At 45.2% G+C, this 21632-nt stretch overlaps 2 protein-coding genes across 6 annotated transcripts in view; one reads left to right on the top strand and one right to left on the bottom strand.

Annotated features, from left to right (window-relative positions):
- Positions 1-64: 64 nt before the first annotated feature.
- On the bottom strand, positions 65-13967 carry RIBC1 (RIB43A domain with coiled-coils 1). 3 transcript variants are annotated; one of them, XM_005228223.5, is made up of 8 exons: positions 13822-13967; positions 13406-13477; positions 7311-7406; positions 6132-6213; positions 5582-5926; positions 1199-1317; positions 415-809; positions 65-307 (listed from the first exon to the last, which is right to left on the bottom strand). In XM_005228223.5, exons 2-8 carry the CDS (start codon positions 13412-13414, stop codon positions 226-228), a joined length of 1128 nt encoding a protein of 375 aa, XP_005228280.1. In that variant the 5' UTR covers positions 13415-13477; positions 13822-13967; the 3' UTR covers positions 65-225.
- Positions 13968-14185: 218 nt separating this feature from the next.
- SMC1A (structural maintenance of chromosomes 1A) overlaps positions 14186-21632 on the top strand; it is a 47337-nt gene continuing 39890 nt past the window's right edge. For 2 of the 3 annotated variants that reach the window (XM_059883288.1, XM_024987772.2), the window contains exons 1-3: positions 14186-14360; positions 20829-21017; positions 21129-21241. In XM_059883288.1, the coding sequence (XP_059739271.1) occupies positions 14252-14360; positions 20829-21017; positions 21129-21241 (411 nt within the window). In that variant the 5' untranslated portion in view covers positions 14186-14251. 3 annotated transcript variants of the gene reach the window in all.

Genomic DNA, 21632 nt, shown 5'->3' with positions numbered 1-21632 from the left:
ACCCATGGGTGGGGTGGGAATGGCAGTACCTTACACCTTTTGTGTCCTATTACAACATGTAACCTTGATTTTAGTGAGTAACTTTATTACCCAGGGTCAGAGGTGGGGTACTGGCTCAGCTCTCTTCCATTGGGAAATGGATTGGGGAGGGAGGGTCTGTAGTATTTTTCTCTCTGTTAGCTTCTGTGAGCTTGATGGTGGAGGTGGGAGAGGACCATCCTGAGCTCAGCGGCTGCTGGTGTTAAATTGCAGATGATATTGGGCTGTAGGTTGATTGGTATAGATTATTGAATTCAGATAATTCTGCCTGTAAAAGAAATCCAGAAGCCTCAGCTAATGGGCTTTCCCTGGCCCTTGCCATCCCTCCCTACCCTCCCTTGGCATTCATCCTTGCTGCCACCCACTAGAACTCACTGGGCGTTTTGCTCCATAGCCAGCTGCTGGTTGAAGGAGCCCAGTCCCCTCCGAAATTCAGCACACAGCTCCCTTTCCTGCTCTTCTAGCTCCTTTGCTGCCTGGGCCAAGTTTATGGCCTGGCTTTCCCATTTGGCATCCAGTGCTTGTTCAGCTTGGCGCTGTGCTTCCTTTTCATGGTGTTGTGTCTCCTGTACTTTCCTGATGGTGGCTCTCTGCTCTGGAGTCATGCCCTTCCAGCAATAGGGCAGGACTCTGTGGGGAGCCACGGGGTTTTGGGCAACCTGCGGGTTCTCAGTCAGTAGGTCACTTGTGATCTGGTTCTGGACCTCCACGAGATTCGCCTCCTGTTGTCGCTGATGCTCTTGGCCCTGCTGCTCAGCCAGCTTAACTGCCTGGTGGGGCCCCCAAATGTGAGCGTTTGGATGCCCAACCTCAGGGAGCTCTCAGTCACAGGGGGAGGGGGAGACATGGCCCTACTCTCCCCCATCTAAGGGAGAGAAGGAAGAGATACTGCATGGCCTTTGAGTGACTTAAGGTGGGGGAAGGGGTGGAATGGGCAGGGAACTCCTTTGCCCTCTGGAAGCCCTTAGACTGAGAGACTGGGGAAAGGAGGGCAGTGTTCTGTTCTCAGATCATCCTGAGCCTGGAGGTGGGGAAGGGGACCTCCTGCCCTGAGAGGGCCCTAGGGTGAAGGGGGAAGTCCCCAGGTAGATGAGAGGGCTGGTTTGATCGGTAGATTGGGGAAGCCTGGTGCCCTGGATGGTTCTTATGCTGTACATACCTGCGCTTTGTTGGCACTGGCCGTGGCAGCCATCATGGCTATGTGGCAGGACTCCTCCAGCTTGGCTAGTTGGGCAGCCCGCATGTCCATAGCTAGGCGTAGCTGGTCATTGAGCATGTCTACACAAAGAAATATGGCCAGGGCACTGTCATTCAGCCATTTGTTCAGCAAGCTTTGTGAATGTATGTTTATGCGTGTGCAAGCTATGTCTATGTATGTTTGGGAGTGGGGTAATGTCCTCATTGTAGGGATGTGTGGAAGCAGCTACTCTTTGGGGCTAGGGATAATAAAAGTGACAGCCACAAGGATTTCTCAGGTGCCTCACTGAAAGATGCTTCCAATGGACCTGGGTCTCAATGCCAGCTCTGTTGCTTCGGAGCTATGTGACCTGGGGAAATTATTTCATCTCTGAGCTTCAGACTAAGGGCTAGGCTGCAGGCACAGCATGAGCAAAAGTATTGAAAGTGCTTCAGTCCAGCTACAGTGGTCTCCATGCTGTTACTAGAACATGCCAGACATTTCTGCCTTAGGGATTTGTAATAAATGATGCTCTTGTCTCATGTTCTTTTGCTTCCTTCAGGTCTTTGCTCACTTTGCTCCTCAGTGAGGCCTTCTGTCTTTCCTACCTAAAATTGCCACCTGCCTGACCCCAAAATTTATCCTCCTCTGATTTATTTTTCTCCCTAGCATTTATCGCCATCCAATATACCTTACATTTTACTTAATTATTTTTGTCTATTGCCTGTCTCTACTCACTACAAGGTAACCTTTGTAAAAGCAGGGACGTTTGTCTGTTTTATCCACTGCCATACACTAGCACCTATATCAGAGCCTGGTACATAGTGGGTGCTCCGTAAATATCAAATAAGGAAGTGAAGAAACAGCATGATCTGTATCTTAAATTACAAGTAGTCTGCTCTTGCTGGGGCGTAAAATGCAAGTGACTAGGGAGCTCTACAGGGGCCAAACTAAGGACTGGAAACTTGACCCTGAAGGTGATGGCGAATATGGAAGGATTTTAAGTAAGGGGGTGACATGGTTAGATTTGCATTTTAGAAGGCTCCTTTTGGTGCCAGTATAAAGGACAGTGAGGCTGGTGGGAGACAGTGGAGGTAGGGAAGCCATCTTGGAGGCTATGGCAGTAGGCCAGCTGAGAGGGCTGAAACCAGGACAGTGATGGAAAGGATGCAGGGGAAATATATGGAGGTTTCATCAGCAGAATTTGATGGATTGGATTAGGGAGTAAGGGAGAGCAAAAGACTTGGATGCTTCCCAGGGTCCTGGCTGGGATGACTCCGTGCATGATGTGGCCACCTCTGGAACTAGAGGATACAGAATGCAGAGCAGGTTAGGGATCACTGATGAATTCTCTTTAGGAAGCTGAATTGGAGGTGGTCAGCAGCCACCTGGATATCTGACTGCAGGTAAAGAGTCCTCAGCATAGAGATGGTGATGTGGTAGCTGAAACCAGAATGAGGGTCGAGGGCACCTGAGGCAAGTATACAGGGTAAGGAGAGCAGTGTGCCAAGGACAAAGTCTCTAGAAGGAAGAGGAATGATCGGAGAGCTATAGCAGAATATGCTGTCACAGAAGCCAAGGAAGAGAGAGGTTTAAGAAGGAAGATGTGATAAGAGTCAAGTGTAGCAAGAAAGTCCAAGTAAAGGAGAAAAGACTGAACAGAGCCTCTTGTACCTGATAACACAAAGGGCATTGATGATTTTTGTAAGAGTAGTGTCAGTGCAGGTGTGTGGGGAGAAATAAGATCTCAGGAGTTGAAGTGTGACTGGAAAGTTAGGAAGGAATGACAGCAAGTGGAGACAGATTTTTCAAAAAGTATGGCTGTAAAGGAAAAGAGCTAGCTCATAGCATCTACAGGAATCAGAATGGAGAGAGGCTTTTGTTTTATTCTTAAGGAGGGTTATACAGAGACTTCCCTGTTGGTCCAGTGGTTAAGAATCCTGCCGGTTCAGGGGACATGGGTTCAATCCCTGGTCTGGGAAGATTCCACATCCCTCGGGGCAACTGGGCCCATGTGCCACAACTACTGAAGCTGTGCACCCTAGAGCCCATGCTCCACAACAAGAAAAAGTCCTTGCGCAGCAACAAAGACCCAGCACAGCCAAAAAGAAATAAAAAATTTAAAAAGTTTTTTTAAAAAAGGGTTAGACATAAGCATGTTTATAGCCTTCACAGAATACGGCCAGTGGAAAGTGTTGAGAACCTCAGGGCCAGGGCATACCTGAGGGAGCACAACCTGCATGGGAGGCAGGGGAAATGGGGTCCAGAGCATAGGTTAAAGGCTTGGCTCTGGAGAGGCACAGGGACAGACTTCGGAGACTGGATGGCAGGGGAAGGGAGGATAGGGGTGCCTGGTTTCCTTTTGGTCTTCATAGCAACTCAAATAGGAAAGGTCACCCCGTTTCCAGATAAGGTCCAGAGGTGAAGTAAAATGCCTAAGGTTACACAGCCAGCGCTTAGTAAGTTAGAATCCAGATCTCTCAAGGAATCAGCTCATGCTCCTTTCATGACACTACACAGACTCTCCCCCAGCATTCTGCTGTTCTGTTGCCTACCTCTACCTTCTTGTACACCTGCCTGTTGTCACTAGGTAGCTGGCCCCCGGTGCCACTGCAGCTACTTTTTGGTGATTTGGTAATCACCAAATACTCCTAATTTCTCAATCTAATAGGTTTCTTTTCCTATCTGAACTTTTCTGAGGGCATTTGACATTGATGACTCCCTCTCTGAAACCTCCCTTGGCCCCTGAGTCCCCATTTTCTCATGGTGACAGAGCAAATATGGTGTAGCAATCAAGAGTGTGGGCTCTGGAGCCAACCTGCCACTGAGTTCACTTCCCCCCTCCATGACCCACTAGCTGTATGATTTTGGGCAACTTAATATCTCTGTTCTTCAGTTCTTTCAGTTTCCTCCACAGAAAATAGGGATATCACTAGTACTTGCCTCATAGGGTTGTTGAAGATGAAATAAGTTAATACATGGTAGAAAGCTTGGCACTGTATCTGGTACCCAGTAAGGGTTAGCTCTTCCTCTTGCTGCCCACTCTGCCTAGAATGGCCTTTTCTCATTCACTCTCTGCCTTGCCAAAATTGTACCCAGTTTTCTAAAATTTGGTTCCTGACAGCTGGCCTGTGCCAACCCCCTACCATCCCTCCCTTCCCCTGTGAGAACTAACACTCCCATCTTGATGTTCCCTCTGTGTCCTATGGACTTCCCTCATAGCTCAGTTGATAAAGAATCTGGCTGCAATGCAGGAGACCCTGGTTCAATTCCTGGGTGGGGAAGATCCTCTGGAGAAGGGATAGGCTACCCACTCCAGTGTTCTTGGACTTCCCTTATGGCTCAGCTGGTAAAGAATCCGCCTGCAATGTGGGAGACCTGGGTTCGATCCCTGGGTTGGGAAGATCCCTGGAGAAGGGAAAGGCTACCCACTCCAGTATTCTGGCTTGGAGAATTCCATGGACTGTATAGTCCATGGGGTTGCAAAGAGTCAGACACGACTGAGTGACGTCCTGTATATATTTCTATCACAGTACCTGTCATAGTACCTAATGCAGTGTTAAAGCATAGATATTTGCTGGTAAATAACTTGTGCATGTGTTTTTTCTTTTTACTCTAAACTGATTTTCTGGAAGTCCTGGTTCTGTGGGTTTCTGGAGGGCAGGGTGCCTGTCTTGTTTATTTTGGTCTTCAGTTGTTCATTCAATGATGATTTTGTTGAACTCCTGACACTGGCAGGCAATGTACTAGGTAACTGGGATATAGAGGTGGAAACGAAAGATGTGGTTCATCTTCAGTGAGCTGACATTTGGGGGGAGAAAGACATTCCACAAATACCTCTATGGTAAGTGGTATAACAAAACACTGTGCTACAACAGGGGTGGTTTTAAAGGTGAGTGGTGTGAGTAGGTAAGAGATGGTCCTTGCCCTTACTCTAATGGAAGAGGGGAACATGGCCACAGATGTCAGAGTAATAGTAGCTACTGGTTATTGTAGCTACTATTCTACTGATGCTTGTGCTTTACTTACAGCGTCTCATTTCATTCTCACATGAGCTGTGTGGTATGGATAATTTCCTCATTTTAAAGATAAGCAAACTGAAGCACACAGAGAGGAGGGTTCATTTCCCAAAACTAGCTAGTAAGTGGCAGGACCATTAGGTTTGTCTCTACTCTGCTGTCTCCAGGTAATGGAGTGCCAGGCTATCAGGGATCAATGGCTACACTGTCAGTTGATGAAGGAGATTGGGACCTTTCAGCATCAGCCCTTATGTGAAACTGGACCTGCCCACACAGTTCTGGTCTTCCACTCAGGATGCCTCCCCACTGGGCCTCAGGTCACGACCTGGAGGGCCTCGCTACTTACCTGCACAGTTCTCATCAACTCTGGCTTGCTGTTGCTCTTGTAGCTGCCTCTCCAGGCTGTATTGGAACTGCTCCTGCTGCATTCTCAGATATGTGGCCCTCTCCAGATCTTCCCCAGAGAAGCACTGCAGGCTGGCTTGGCCATAGTAGGGAGCATTGTCACCAAGATAAGCTGGAAACTCCCTCCAGAGTTGGTTTGAATTCCAGAAGTCTAATTCACACCTGTTCCTGAGTTTCTGCCTCTGTTCTCTAAAGTTTTGGACTTTCTTGGCCAGCCGACGTGTCCGTTCTGCCTGTTCCTTCTCTAGCATCTGAGCCACCAGATCATATCGCACCTGGTTGGTACCTGGGGGTGGTGGGTAGGGGCATGGAGAAGGCCCCACAGGAGAGACAGCCTATTCAGCACAGCCACTGCTCCCAAAGGCCCGTCTGGTTTGTCTTACCACACCCCCCAGACCTCAGGCTGCACTCCAGAGCAGAACTGCCCTGCCTTAGCCCACTCAGGTCCTTGCTTTTCCCCCTTGGCTGGCCTCCGGCCTTGGGCTTTTTACCATAAGCTGCCTCCTTGCTCCGTTCTGTTGCCTCCTGAAGCTTTCGTTCTTCCACCTGGTTGTTCAGGGCTTCAACATCCACCTGATCCCAAAGAAATGGGCTAAATCAAGGTAGGAGCTCAGCAGTGGGCCTCAAATGCTCTAACACAGACTGCTCAGAATTTATCTGCCTCAAAATCCTCCTATAGGATCCACAGTATCTACTGGATAATGTCCCACCATCTCACCATGGTTTGTAAGTCCCTCGGTGGTCTAGCCTCTGCCTCCAGCCTCTTCTCACCCTCTTCCCTTCTCCCACCCTCAGGAGCTCTGCTTACAGTTCTCTACATACATATCTTATGCTGTTTCATACTGATAGCCTTTGCTCCAGCAGCTCCCTCCACTTGGAACACTCTTTCCTCCCCTTTTTACCCAAACTCCTATTCATCCCTTAAGACCAGCTGAGACTTTCCTGATCCCTCCAGCAGGTGCTACTCCCATAGAACCTAGGACCCACTATCCTCATTACCTTGAACTTTGCCTCTATTGATTGTCTCCTAGGCTGTGAGCTTGCCAAGGGCAGAGACTGGGCCTTAGTCAGCTTTGTGTCCCTATTGCCTAACCCAGTGCTTGGCACAGAACAGGCCTTGAAACGTTTGCCAACTAGCTCTCAAGTCACACCACTCATCCACCCACCCAGCAATCTATTTTTTTCTTAACTATCAATATTTTCTCTTTATTTTGATTATAATTCATTTAAAACATTTCAAAATAGTGCAAAAGGGAATACAGCTTAGGGAAGAGTAAGTGTCCCTCCCATCAGTTACCAGTTTCTTATGTAGCCTTCCAGAGAGTTTTGGCATATGCATGCGATACCAAATATTCTTTATAGACTTCTTTTGGCTCCATTTACTTGTCTCTTGAAAACCACACCACTTGGCCCAGAGTTGACTGGAGAAGAGTCAGCTGTCACTGGCTCCTCTTCCCCTTCACCTCTAGGCCTCTTTCTCAGGCCCTCACCACACGTGGGGGTGGGTGCCTTTTTCCCTTCCTCCCTCCTTTATAACCCTGCAGTCTGCTCGAATCAGGGAGGGGCTGTAATGGGCACGGCTATGTTCTTCTCCTGGTGTAAGAGTGAGGTGACCCCTGGTCCAGAGAAAGTCCCCACTGCCCACTCACCCCCATGACTCTGGTCCTCACATTGAAGAATCGACTCTGTTGCTCCCTTTCTTGATTTCTTCTAGCTTCGATGGCTGCCACCTCCTTGGGATCTGGTGGCAGATCTACCTGATACATCTGGAGCAAGGGCAAGTTGGATGGCCAATCAGTGCTAACCATCATACTTGACTATACCCCCACCCCCATTCCTTTCTCCCCACAGTATCTTACCAGCTATTGATTCCTACTGATTTTACTTCCTGACATATTTCATATCTGTGTTTTCCATCTCTGCTGTCACAACCCTAATTCAGGCCTCACAAGCTGGTGCCAGATAATGTTCCCAGGAACCTCACTGGGCTCCCTTGCTCCAGTGTTAGGCTCTCTACTGCTTCTCTGCCTTGGCTACCAAAGTGATTTTTCTGAAAGCAAATCTGACCATGGCACACCTCAGCTTAAAAGCTTTGAAAGCATCTATAAAGCAAGGGGGCTTCCCAGGTGACTCAATGGTAAAGAATCTGCCTGCCAGTGCAGGAGATGCAGGAGGGAAGATCCCCTGGAGGAGGAAATGACAGCCCGCTCCAGTATTCTTGCCTGGAGAATCCAATGGATGGTGGAGCCTGGTGGGCTACAATGAGTTGAACAGGACTGAGCATGCATGCATGGCATAAACCAAATTGTTCCCCAATGTTTTTGTTTATGAGTCTTCATGATCTGATTCCTGCTCACCTTTCCAAGTCTCAAACTGATTTACAACATCCCTTTTGCATTACGCTCTATTTAGTTTTTTCTGTTTTAGTAAAGGCCACCACCGTTCCCCCTTTATTTTTATTACTTATGCTGTAGTCAAATTAAAGGCTTAAATTTGCCTGTATTCCTTTGTATTTTGGGAAGCCCAGCCAAAGCCACAGTCAAAATCTCTTGCTAACATAAATCTGATCATGTCTTGCACCTGCTTAAAATCCTCCATTGGCTTCCTGCCACAGTTAGAATTAGACCCAAACCCCTTACTGTGGGCTTTCAAGATTCGGTTCCTGCACACCTCTCCAGTTCATCTCATGCCTCCCTCTTCCTTGTTTACTGTTCTCCAGGTACGCTGGCTTCCTATCAAGTCCTCCAACACTACAACTGTTCCCACCTCAGGGCCTTTATACATTGCATTCCTTTGCTTGGAATACCATTCATCAACTCCTTCTACAGCTAGTTCCAACCTCACTCATTCACTGTCTAACCATTTTGTAACTGAAATATTTGATGCACACAGGGGAATTATATATAAGCCATATGTAACTTAGGAAGCGTGATAAAAGAGACCCATGAACCAACTCCCCAGTTAAGAAATAGAACATGATTAATACTATTTAAGTGTCTTGTGTCTGTTCTCCCTCATCCTTACCCCAAGAACCACTATCCAAAATGTCACCATTCCCTTAGTAATATGCACTAATATACCATATATGTGTGTATGATTCCCTGAACAATATTTTAAAACATTCTGTCTTGAACCTCGATGGAGTATCACACAGTATGCATTCTTCTGCATCTTGTTTTTTTCACCCATGTTCATTTATCAATTAACAAATATTCGTGAAGTGCCTACTGACAGACAATCCCTTAAGCGTTTGAGAGACATCAAGGAGCAAAAGTGACAAAAATCTGAGTCCTTGTGATAGTTACTTTCTAGTGGGGACAGACAAGACTAGAGAGAGTACATTAAATAGTTTGTAAGAAGATGATCAGTGCTTTGGGAAAAAATATAGAGCAGGATAAGGGGAATTGGAAGTGCTAAGGAAATGGGGAGAGTGTTGCAATTTTAAATATGGAAGTCAGGGGAGGCATAACTGGGAAAGAAATAGTGGAAGAAGGTGAGGGAGTCTCCTATGCAGATAACTAGGAGGAGAGCACTGCAGGTAGAGGGAACAAGTGCAGAGGCCTTAAGGTGGACACAAGAGGCACACACACATTCAAGAGGACAGCAGGGAGGCAAGTGTGTGAATGAAGGAGGAGTGGGAAATAACATTAGATTGGGTGGGGAGATGCAGAGCATGTAGGACTTCACAGACCATTGTAAAGGCTGCAGCTTCTACTCAGAAAAATGGGCAGCCATTGGAGGATTTTGAGCAGTGGGAGTAATGTGTCCTGTCTTTGATTTGTAAAGGATTGCTCTGGCTGGTGTGTTAAGAATAGACTGGAAGGGATGGGAAGGGAGGCTACAGGCAGGGAGACCAGACAGGAGGCTATTGCAGTTGTACAGGCAAGAGATGATGATCACGCCAGGTTAGTAGCAGCAGATGTAGGGAGAAGTGGTCAGATTCTGGATATATTTTGAAGGCAGAGCCAGCAGGACTTCCTGATGGATTGGATGTGCTGTGAGGAAGCAGTGTTAAGAATGACTTCAAGGATTTGGACTGGAGCAGTCAGATGCATTGCTATCAACTAAATAGTCTGTATGGAGAGAATAGAATAGGATGAGAATCTGGAGATTGGTTTTGGAGGTGTTGAGTTTGAAAGGTCAATACCCATTGATAGATACAGATAGTATGGAAAATTTTGTTATTTTTCAAAAAGATTTGCTATTGGGAATTTCCTTGCTGTTCAGTGGTTAGGACTCTGCACTTCCACTTCAGGGGGCATAGGTTTGATCCCTGCTGGGGAACTAAGATCTCACAAGGCCCCCCAAAAGTTTTCTTTGCTATTCCTCCTTACAGGATTCTATATTCTTATCATATTGCCCTCACGATTAGCCACATAATCTGCTTTGCCCTCTGGAAAGTGAGAATTGACAGTGCCATTCCTAAGCAGAACTAAGAGCCATTAAGTGATAGCCATGTTCTCTCTTTACTGCTGTGGGACCAGCAATGTCCCAGGTGAGGGCTGTCCCTTCAGTCTTGGTCCTGGAGTGAAGACAGAGCAGAGATGTAGTCAACCCACAATGGACAAGAAGCAGAGTGAGAAACCTGTCTTTATGAGCTGCTGAGACTTAGAAACATTTTTTAAGTTTATTTGGGCAAAAAACAAATTGGGCACTGCCAAACCAGAAGTGGTTAAGAGCTTAAGGAAAGATGTTTAAAGAGATGGAAAACAAGGAAATTATTTGATTGGCTATAGCTGAAGTGCTTGTTTTATTTGAGAAGGCCTAGTTGACTGTGTTTGGATCGGTTGTTCTTAGGGTTTTTTTTTTAATAGTTTTTAAAGGTTACTTCCCATTAACAGTTAGTACAAAGTATTGGTTTTATTCCCCCTGATGTACAATACATAGCTGAGCCTATCTTACACCCAATAGTTTGTACCTCCCACTCTTTTACCCCTATAGTACCCCTTCCCCATCACTGGTAACCACTAGTTTGTATCTGTAAGTCTGCTCCTTTTGTATTATATTCACTAGTTTGTTGTATGTGTTAGCTTCCACATATAGCCGCTGAGATTTTTTTTTTTTTTTTTTTTTGTGAAATAAGAGTAAAATTTATTAGCGGTATATGTAAGAAAACTTGTACTTGCTTTTGGGGAGGTGCCTTAAATTTTTTTTTTTCTTTTGTAAGTGCACTGACTAAATAGAAAGACAGAAGTTTCATTCCTAGAATATATTATTCAGGACATTCTTAACATATGTGTGTTTGAGTATTTACATGAAATCCATCATAGCATATAAAGGATATATGTTTAAACAAAAAGGGGAAAAATTATATATTTGTTATTTAGAAGTCAGTTCACACTTGTATTATTAAATCTACTCATTGCTGGTTTAATATAAATTTTATTGTTTTGTTAGTGAGCTGGCTTTTAGAAAATGCATTTATATTTCCACAGGTAAAACAAGTATGTGTCAATTTCTTGGGCAGGCAGTAGAATTCCAAAGTCAAAATACATTCTTATATGAATTATTTCTAAATATTAATCTTATAAGGAATTTAAAATTAAGACCTTCATTAATAAACCTGTACTTATTATTAAATATATGATTGATATGCTTTTTTAAGACCTGGCCTTGTGCCATTTTATACACATATCAGGCTTCTCTGTTAGCCGCTGAGATTTTGAGGTTGTTTGTAACCTCAGCATAATCCACCCCTTCCTGACTGATACAAGGAATGTAAAGCTATGAGGCAGTAAGAGATCTCTAAGGTACTCTAGGTGGATAAGAATGCCTCAGGGGAGATAGGGAGAGGAGGAGCCAGCTCTGGAGGCTGAGTGGCAAGTGAGATGAAGTGAAGTGTGAAAGTCGCTCAGTTGCTTCAGGCTCTGAGAGGCGGAATGGGCTTAAAAACTGGAGTTCCCTGACAAGCTGAGTGAAGAAAGTGCTTTTGGGAGGAGAGAGTGAGCAACTGATGATGGGTTAAATAAGATGAGGACTGAGAACTGACTGATTTGAAGGGGAGGGTTGCTTCTGACCTTGATGAGAACATTTTTGGTGGGGCCTGACTGAAGCGGGTTCAAGAGAGACTAGGACTCTGCAGCACAAACAATCCAGTTTAGTTAATTGCCAAAAAAGAGGAACTTGTAGATTAAGAGAGATATATATACAGCTGGAAGTGTCCCTAGTATATGCCTAGAAGTGGAAGTGCTGGATCATAGGGCATCAGCCTATTTAAACTTTACAAGATAATGTTATTTTCCAAGACTGCACCAATTTATACTTTCACTATAGTGCATATAAACTCTAGCTACACCACATCCTCAGCAACACTTGATGTTACAGACTTTTTAATTTTTGCCAACTTGTGGGTATAAAGTTATAATTATCAATTTTAATTGGCATTTTCCTTATTGCTGATGAGGTTGCAACATCTTTTCATGTGTGTTTTGGGCATTTTTTCTTTCTCTTCTGTGAAGTGCCCATTCATATCTTTTGTTCATTAAAAAATGTTTGTCCTCTTCTTATTAATTTTAGGAGTTTTCTTATGTATTCTGCACATCAATCATTTCTTAGTTTACCTGTGGGAAACATCTTCAATTTGTGGCTTGTGTTTTCACTTTGTTATTATTTTATAATAATTTATGTTTACGATCGATACATACAAAGGAAAATGGTTAACACATATAAGTTATGAAATACAACAACAAAATGAACACCTGCAAACCCTCCACAGAACCCAGATTGATACTTTAGAAGCTTTTTGTGTGCACTTATCATCTTTTCACCTTATGTTATAATTTGGAGGAATTTGAATGCAGTCAAACTTACCAATCTTTTACTTTAAGTTCAGAAGTTTTTATCATTTAAGAAATCCCCTGAGGTGATAAAGATATTCTCCTATATATCCTAAAATTTCTAAAGTTTTGCTTTTCTCATTTAAGTTTTTAATCTATTTAGGAATTGCATTTTGTATATGGTGTGAGAAGTAGGGATCCCATTTGATTTTCTCTCCAAAAAGCTACATTTCATCTTAAATGGAAGTTATTGTTGTTTAGTTGCTAAGTCCTGTCCAACTGTTTTGCCACCCCAAAGTGTAGCCCGCCAGGCTCTGCCATTCATGGGATTTCTAGTTCCTGTCCATTATGAGATTGCTGTCCTTTGGTCATTTTATCCCCTCAGCCTGATCACACCAGTATCTCCCAACTGAACTTCATTTACTCGATTGCATCAACCAGGCTTTCTCATTTTTCTGGACTTGTCCTAAGACTCTTCCCAGCCTCCAGACATCGTTTAAAAAATAGTTACAGGAATGGCTGTAGCAGCCACCAGACCCTTTCCATGTCTAAGTCTAAGCACTGACGCCAGCTTGCTTATATTCCATCTGCCACCACAATATAAGGTCAAACTGAAGGGGAGGATTCCACAGACAGCTTCTTGAACTGCTAACATCATGGCTTAATAAAGAGCAGGTAATAAGGTAATGGGGGATGATGGGATGGAGCAGAGGGATAGAAAAGATGGGAAACAGGAAAGGGACAGAAAGGTCAGGGGCAGAGGGGGAAAAGAGGGAGGAGGGCTACTGGGCGGTTGATAGGGGTAGAGGGCAGAGCAGAGAAAAGGAAGAGAAGCAAGAGACTGGTCAGAGAGGGGATGGAGAGGAGGGAATTGGATGGGAGTGAGGCATGAAAAGACAGATGAAGAGGGGGAAGGGAAGAAGTTATTCGATAAGAGGTGGAGAGCACAGGCTTAGGGACCCTGACTCCCAGGGGTTCACACAAAATACCTTTCTCATCAAGGAGTTCCAATTGTGAAGCTCCCAGGTTAGGTCCAAGACTATAGCGGCAGTCTCTGAACTCTGCTTGGAGAAGAAGGAGAGAGTCGCGCGGGCGGTGGCGGGGCGGGGAGGTGGCGGGTGGCGCGGGTTGGGGTAGTACCTCTGGCCACAGTTTTCCCCAGCCCTTATCCCCGTCGCTCCCGAGTTCCCTCGACTCCATTCACACCTCATCCCCGTTAACACCCTATCCCATGTATAACTCTACCCCACTCCAATTCCAACCTCAGCAAGATTTGAGCTCCTCTAACACGGAATCCTCCTGCTGGCCCCTCCGTCCTCCCCTCCCTGGGGTCATTCCAATTCCCGACCCTTTTCTTGTCTGAACCTTCCCGTCGGCCAGGCAAAAGCCGCAGCCGGGCTCCCACCTTCCTCTTGCCCTGGAGGGCATAACCCTCCTGTGACTTCTGACTTGTCTCAGCAAGGGTCGGCCTCGTCAGCCAGCTTTCCGGGATCCTCAAAGCTGCAGACACCTCACTGCACTGCTTGCCTCCTCAACTATTAGGTCGCTTGTAGCGGCGGTTTGCACTGCCAAGCAACAAGAAAAGGGGGCGGGGCCCGAACGCCAGGCATAACCTCGCGCCTTGGCAACCGATCAACAAAACCGCCATATCTGCCCGAATGCCCCGCCCCTTGGTTCCCGCCCGCGCCGGAAGTCGAAAATCCCGTTAGGCCTGGACTTATTCTCGCGAGGTTTGCTGTCCGCCCGGCCTGCACTGCGGTGTTTCCCGCGCGGGCTATCCCAGTTGGCGGGCGAACGGCGCGGCCTTTCTTAGCGCCGGCGGCGCTGCCGCAGTCATGGGGTTCCTGAAGCTGATTGAGATCGAGAACTTTAAATCGTACAAGGGTCGGCAGATTATCGGACCATTTCAGAGATTCACCGCCATCATTGGACCCAATGGCTCTGGTGAGATAAGCCTGGCTGCGGCCCTGCTCACGTCCCAGCCTGGACCCCCTATCTGCAGCAGAGTAGTACAACCCAGCCTTTGCAACCTGAAATGTCGCGAACCCTAGGAGGTTGCTTGCCCTTCTAAGAGGTTCGATCCGGACCCGCTTTTCCCGCTCGGGTGCTCTGATTCGAACCTCTTCCCCAGGTGTCAATTGCCCGCTCATTGCGTGACCCCCGTCCCGGCCTGAGTGGTACGGGCCGAGATGTACGTTACCCCGCCCACTGCCCCTTGCCTACAGAAGTGGCGCGTCCGGAGCAGGCTTCCAGTCGCGGGCCACGCAATTCCTCGCCGGCGCAGCTGCGTCCGGCACATTGTTTTAACCACCGGGAAGATGTGGGACCGCTCGTGGCCCTTTCCTGGCGTCTGGGCCAAATGGTATACTTTTGCTTCATCCCAGCGCCTCCTCCCGCCTCGCGTGGGTACACTCCAATTCCTTTTTTTTTTTCTTTTAAAAACTCTTCTCTGGAGGCGGCACTTTTGAATTTTGAACTCCGTGCTCCAGTCTCGGTAGTGCTTGGGGTCTTGAACCCCCCCATCCTCAACTGAGAAGTGGAGATGCCTCGAATTAGCCCCTTTCCTACACCTGAAACCGTCGAAAGTCAGAAGTCTTTAGCTTGTCAAATTTATTGAATGTTTACTGCTTTATAAGGATTTGTTCAATCAAGGTGCTGTGGAAACAGCGGAGAATAGAATAAGCCACGCTTTCAGAGAACTTATATTTCGAGGGGAAAGACGATAATAAAGGAGAAAATAAGTTATTTTTTGGCTGTAATAAGTGCTGTGCAGGAAATTAGATGGATGTAATAAAGTGATGATGTGATAAGTGACTCGGATGCCTCTAGGAAGAGTGGTCATTTAATACAGTTACATTAACAATACTGTATTGTATATTTCAAAATTGCTAAGAGTAGATCTTAAAAATCACAAAAAATATTAACTGTGAGGTGATGGATGTTAACTTACTGGGCCAGCCATTTTGCAATATATACAAATAAGGAATCATATTGTACACATGAAACTAATACAGTGTTGTATGTCAGTTCAGCTCAGTCGCTGTTGACTCTTTGCAACCCCATGGACTGCAGCACGCCAGGCTTACCTGTCCATCACCAACTCCCTGAGCTTGCTCAAACTCATGTCCATCAAGTCGGTGATGCCATCCAACCATCTCATCTTGTGTTGTCCCCTTCTCCTGCCTTCAGTCTTTCCCAGCATCAGGGTCTTTTCCAGTGAGTCAGTTCTTCGCATCAGGTGGCCAAAGTATTGGAGTTTGAGCATCAGCTCAAACTCCAATACTTCCAGTGAATATTCAGGACTGATCTCCTTTAGGATTGACTGGTTTGATCTCCTTGCAGTCCAAGGGACTCTCAAGAGTCTTCTCCAACATTACAGTTGAAAAGCATCATCAATTCTTCAGTGCTCAGCTTTCTTTATGGTCCAATTCTCACATCCATACACTACTAACAGAAAACATAGCTTTGACTACAAGTCAGCAAATGTCTCTACTTTTTAATATGCTGTCTAGGTTGGTCATAGCTTTACTTCCAAGGAGCAAGCGTGTTTTAATTTCATGCTGCAGTCACCATCTGCGGTGATTTTGGAGCCCCCCAAAATAAAGTCTGTCGCTGTTTCCATTGTTTCCCCATCTATTTGCCATGAAATGATGGGACCAGATGCCATGATCTTCGTTTTTTGAATGTTGAGTAAGCCAACTTTTTCTACTTTTCTCTTTCACTTTCATCAAGAGGCTCTTTAGTTCTTTGTTTTCTTCCATAAAGGTGGTGTCATCTGTGTATCTAAGGTTATTGATATGTCTCCCAGCAATCTTGATTCTAGCTTGTGCTTCATCAAGCCCAGTATTTCACATGGTGTACTCTGCATATAAGTTGAATAAGCATGGTGACAATATACAGCCTTGACATACTCCTTTCCCAATTTGGAACCAGTCCGTTGTTCCCTTTCCGGTTCTGTTGCTTCTTGACCTGCATACAGATTTCTCAGGAGGCAGATAAGGTGGTCTGGTATTCCTATCTCTTGAAGAATTTTCCACAGTTTGTTGTGATTCACACAGTCAAAGGCTTTGGCATAGTCAGTGAAGCAGAAGTAGATATTTTTCTGAAAGTCTCTTGCTTTTTCTATGATCCAACAGATGTTGGCAATTTGATCTCTGGTTCCTTTGGCCTTTTCTAAATCCAGCTTGAACATCTGGAAGTTCTCGGTTCACGTACTGTTGAAGCCTAGCTTGGAGAATTTTGAGCATTACTTCTCTAGAATGTGAGATGAGTGCAATTGTGCAGTAGTTTGAACATTCTTTGGCATTGCCTTTCCTTGGGATTGGAATGAAAGCTGACCTTTTCTGGTCCTGTGGCCCCTGCTGAGTTTTACAAATTTGCTGGCATATTGAGTGCAGCACTTTAACAGCGTCATCTTTTAGGATTTGAAATAGCTCATCTGTTATATCTTGTTAAAACTGGGGGGAAAAGGAAAAGGAAGAAAGGGTAGTCAGGTAAAGTCTCTATTTCATATCTAAATTCCCTGTCTAAATTATATACCAAGGATTCCACCTGTCTGCCCGCTGCTGCTGCATTAGCTATCTATTTGGAATCCTGCTGTGTTCCTCCACCTCAGAAGTGTTCTAGCTAAATCACTTCCTAGCCTGAGGGATTTCCCTTGCTAAAGTAGCTCTAACTGATGACCTTCCCTGGAGACTTGCCTAGATTTCTCTCTCAATTAAGCAGGGTTTCTCTATAGCAGCACTATTGACATTTCCAGTGAGATAATTCTTTGCTCTGGAGTCCATCCTATGCACTGTAGGATATTTAGTGGCTTCCTTAGCTTTTACCCACTAGGTGACAGTAGCACCACCCCCCATGACTCAGGTATGACAATCAAAAATGTCTTCAGACATTACCAAGTGTCACCTGGGAGGAGAGGCAAAACGACTCCACTTCCCCCCATCTTCTTAGATGGCTAATGCTTGGGGTTCCATTGCAGTTTTTTATGGTTTTGTTTGGTGGCCCCCGTGGAAAGAGCCAGGATGCACGTTTTGGCATTCAGTCCCTTCAACATGGGTAAATTTGTATGTGCAAGTGTTCCAAAAAAACCCCTTGGTCTGACTGCCCCTCCCTTACCTGTTCTTTAGTGTGCAACTCACAAGACTTGCTTTGATTCCCTTCAGTGAATTTCTGCTCTAGACACCTGGTACCTGTTAACTTTTATTCTGTCTTGAATTCATGGTATGTATTTTGATATCTTCATCACTGGCCTGTGGAGTTCCCCAAAGAAGACATTCCTTGAAACATTTTATCATTGTTCATATCATAATGCATGTTATAAAAATGTTTACAATATTGAATGGTTGCAGGTGGGGAGGCCTTTGATTGTGTGATGTTCTTGTCATCCTTGGAGAGCATGGGAGAAGCCCAAAGGTTGGAAATGGGTTGCCTAAAAGACTGACTCCTCATCTGCATGTTGTGCTAGTCCTGCTGTGATGAGGGAAACCAAGCTAAGAGTCCAGACCTGGTTTGGATAGAATAGGATTGCCATTTGTTGAGCCCCCACTATGTGACAATTATCAGTACTTTACTTATTCGGACATCTTACATTTAAATTCTCACAGTGACCCTAGGAGGGAGGTACTGTTATCTTTGTTTTATAGATGAGAATACTGAGGCACAACAGATTGTGATCACCTGCACACTTAATTCTCAGAGCCAGGATCACAACCCGTACCTGTCACACCTGTGCTACTGCCACTCCCACAGAGAACTATGTGCTTACCCATTGAGTCATGTTTTTAAGATTTTCCAGGTGAGGGAAAGGAAAGTCAGCTAAATGGTAGTTGCTCAGTCGTGTCTAACTCTTTGTGACCCCATGGACTGTAGCCTGCCAGGCTCCTCTGTCCATAGACTTTTCAGGCAAGAATACTGGACTAGATTGCCATTCCCTTTTCCAAGGGATCTTCCCGACCCAGGGATCAAACCCAGGTCTCCTGCATTGCAGGCAGATTCTTTACCAACTCTGCCACAAGGGAAGCTCAGTAATCCCTTATATTCTGGAATGGTCCTCTCCAAAAGACATTGACTTTTTAAAAAGACCAAACTAGTTGTCTTGTAGAACATTCCACATTCTGTGTTTGCCTTAAGGTTTCCTCATGCTGTCATGTACCATGTTTCTCTAGATGCTGTATTTCTTATAAACTGGGGGGTAGGTCTAATGGTCTGTTTAGATTCAAGTTGAATATTTTTGGAAAGATAATTCATAGTGATGCTGTGTACTTCATGTATCACTATAAAGACATGCCTTTTTAAAAATGTTAAAATACACATAATGTAAAATTTACCATCTTCACCATTTCTGAGTGTACAATTCACTAGTGTTAAATAATTCCAGTTGAGCTAGTTCAAATCCTGAAAGATAATGCTGTGAAAGTGCTGCACTCAATATACCACCAAATTTGGAAAACTCAGCAGTGGCCACAGGACTGGAAAGCTCAGTTTTCATTCCAATCCCAAAGAAAGGCAATGCCAAAGAATGCTCAAACTACCGCACTATTGCACTCATCTCACATTCTAGAGAAGTAATGCCCAAAATTCTCCAAGCCAGGCTTCAGCAGTACGTGAACCGTGAACTTCCAGATGTTCAAGCTGGTTTTAGAAAAGGCAGAGGAACCAGAGATCAAATTGCCAACATCCGCTGGATCATGGAAAAAGCAAGAGAGTTCCAGAAAAACATCTATTTCTGCTTTATTGACTATGCCAAAGCCTTTGACTGTGTGGCTCGCAATAAACTGTGGAAAATTCTGAAAGAGATGGGAATACCAGACCACCTGACCTGCCTCTTAAGATACCTATATGCAGGTCAGGAAGCAACAGTTAGAACTGGCCATGGAACAACAGACTGGTTCCAAATAGGAAAAGGAGTACATCAAGGCTGTATATTGTCACCCTGCTTATTTAACTTCTATGCAGAGTACATCATGAGAAACGCTGGGCTGGAAGAAGCACAAGCTGGAATCAAGATTGCTGGGAGAAATATCAATAACCTCAGATATGCAGATGACACCACTCTTATGGCAGAAAGTGAAGAAGAACTAAAGAGCCTCTTGATGAAAGTGAAAGAGGAGAGTGACAAATTTGGCTTAAAGCTCAACATTCAGAAAACTAAGATCATGGCATCTGGTGCCATCACTTCATGGGAAATAGATGGAGAAACAGTGGAAACAGTGTCAGACTTTATTTTTTTGAACTCCAAAATCACTGCAGATGGTGACTGCAGCCATGAAATTAAAAGACGCCTACTCCTTGGAAGGAAAGTTATGACCAACCTAGATAGTATATTCAAAAGCAGAAATATTACTTTGTCAACAAAGGTCCGTCTAGTCAAGGCTATGGTTTTTCCAGTGGTCATGTATGGATGTGAGAGTTGGACTATAAAGAAAGCTGAGCGCCTAAGAATTGATGCTTTTGAACTGTGGTGTTGGAGAAGACTCTTGAGAGTCCCTTGGACTGCAAGGAGATCCAACCAGTCCATCCTAAAGTAGATCAGTCCTGGGTGTTCATTGGAAGGACTGATGCTAAAGCTGAAACTCCAATACTTTGGCCACCTCATGCGAAGAGTTGACTCATTGGAAAAGACTCTGATGCTGGGAGGGATTGCGGATGAGATGGCTGGATGGCATCACCGACTCGATGGACATGAATTTGAGTGAACTCCCGGAGATGGTGATGGACAGGGAGGCCTGGTGTGCTGCAATTCATGGGGTAGTAAAGAGTTGGACACGACTGAGGGAGTGAACTGAACTGAACTGAAATATATTCACATTTTTGTGCAACCAGTCTTCTGAACCTTTTCATCTTGCAAGACTATACTTGTCAAGCAACAGCTCTGCATTTTCCTCCTTCCCTCATCCCCTGTGTTTTTGTTTGTTTGTTTTTAAACTTGATTGAGATCAAACTATGTTGAGTTTTGTATCATGCTTGTTTCTCCTGTTTGTGGGCATCTTCCCATGTCATCAGAGTTTGTAGAGGACTTCCCTGGCCGTCCAGTGGTTAGGACCCTGCACTTCCAATGTAGGGATTGTGGGTTCAATTCCTGGTTGGGGAACTTAAATCCTACATGCCTTGCAGTAAAGCCAAAAAAAAAGAAAAAAGCTGTAGAATGATCTATTTTGTGAATATATAATTTCCTTAAATGGGGCTCTGGTTTTTGGCTATTGTAAGTAGTAACTTCAAAGGAGCTGTTTTTCTAAGCCTTTGATCCAGGGCTTTGGTCAGGCCCAGTCTTTACAGGGGCAAAACAGTATTTTGTCCTCCTGACAGTCTAAGCACTGAGTGATTAGAGGACATTTCTGTTCTCAGTGTTTCTTTTATTCCTTTTTCCCTCCCCTTATTTCCCCTCCTCTACTTTGTCATGTCCTCCTTTAGGTAAGTCAAATCTCATGGATGCCATCAGCTTTGTGTTGGGTGAGAAAACCAGCAACCTGCGGGTAAAGACCCTAAGGGACCTGATCCACGGAGCTCCTGTGGGCAAACCAGCAGCCAACCGAGCCTTTGTCAGCATGGTCTACTCTGAAGAGGGTGCTGAGGACCGCACGTTTGCCCGTGTCATTGTTGGTGGGTGAGGCTGGCCAGAAGGTTCTCCTTGGGTCCACAGGGGTGGCTAGACTAGTTTGTTGGGGTAGAAGGGAGGCCTGACCCTTGGCTAACTCATGCATTGTCTTGTAGGAGGTTCCTCCGAGTACAAGATCAACAACAAAGTGGTCCAGCTACATGAGTACAGTGAGGAATTAGAGAAGTTGGGCATACTTATCAAAGCTCGTAACTTCCTCGTCTTCCAGGTGGGCTTTTTTTTTTTTTTACTGTGTTGGGTGTTTGTTGCTGTTTGGGCTTTTCTCTTGTTGGGCAAGCGGGACCTACTGTGTTTGTGCCTGTGTGGTGTGCAGGCTTCTTATTGTGATGGCTTTTCTTCACGTGGGCACTTTAAACAGTTGTTGGCTATCTACTTTTTTTCCTATCCCCACTGGACTTGCTCCATCTCTGGCTTCCTCATCTCTCTCTGAACTAATGTAGCAGCTTCCTCACTGGGCTTCCTGACTCCAGTCTGACCCCCTCCTGTTCATCCCCTAAAATTCATCTTATGAGAGCACAAATATTCCTTCCTCTTAAAACATTTCAGTGATTTCTCATTGCCTTCTGATGGCAGTTCTCAAATTGTAGTCTCTAGATTGG

This window comes from Bos taurus, chromosome X (assembly GCF_002263795.3).
Source record: "Bos taurus isolate L1 Dominette 01449 registration number 42190680 breed Hereford chromosome X, ARS-UCD2.0, whole genome shotgun sequence".
NCBI lineage: Eukaryota > Metazoa > Chordata > Mammalia > Artiodactyla > Bovidae > Bos > Bos taurus.
The sequence above is the reverse complement of the archived record's forward strand: the minus strand, read 5'-3'. Positions and strand labels throughout refer to the sequence as shown.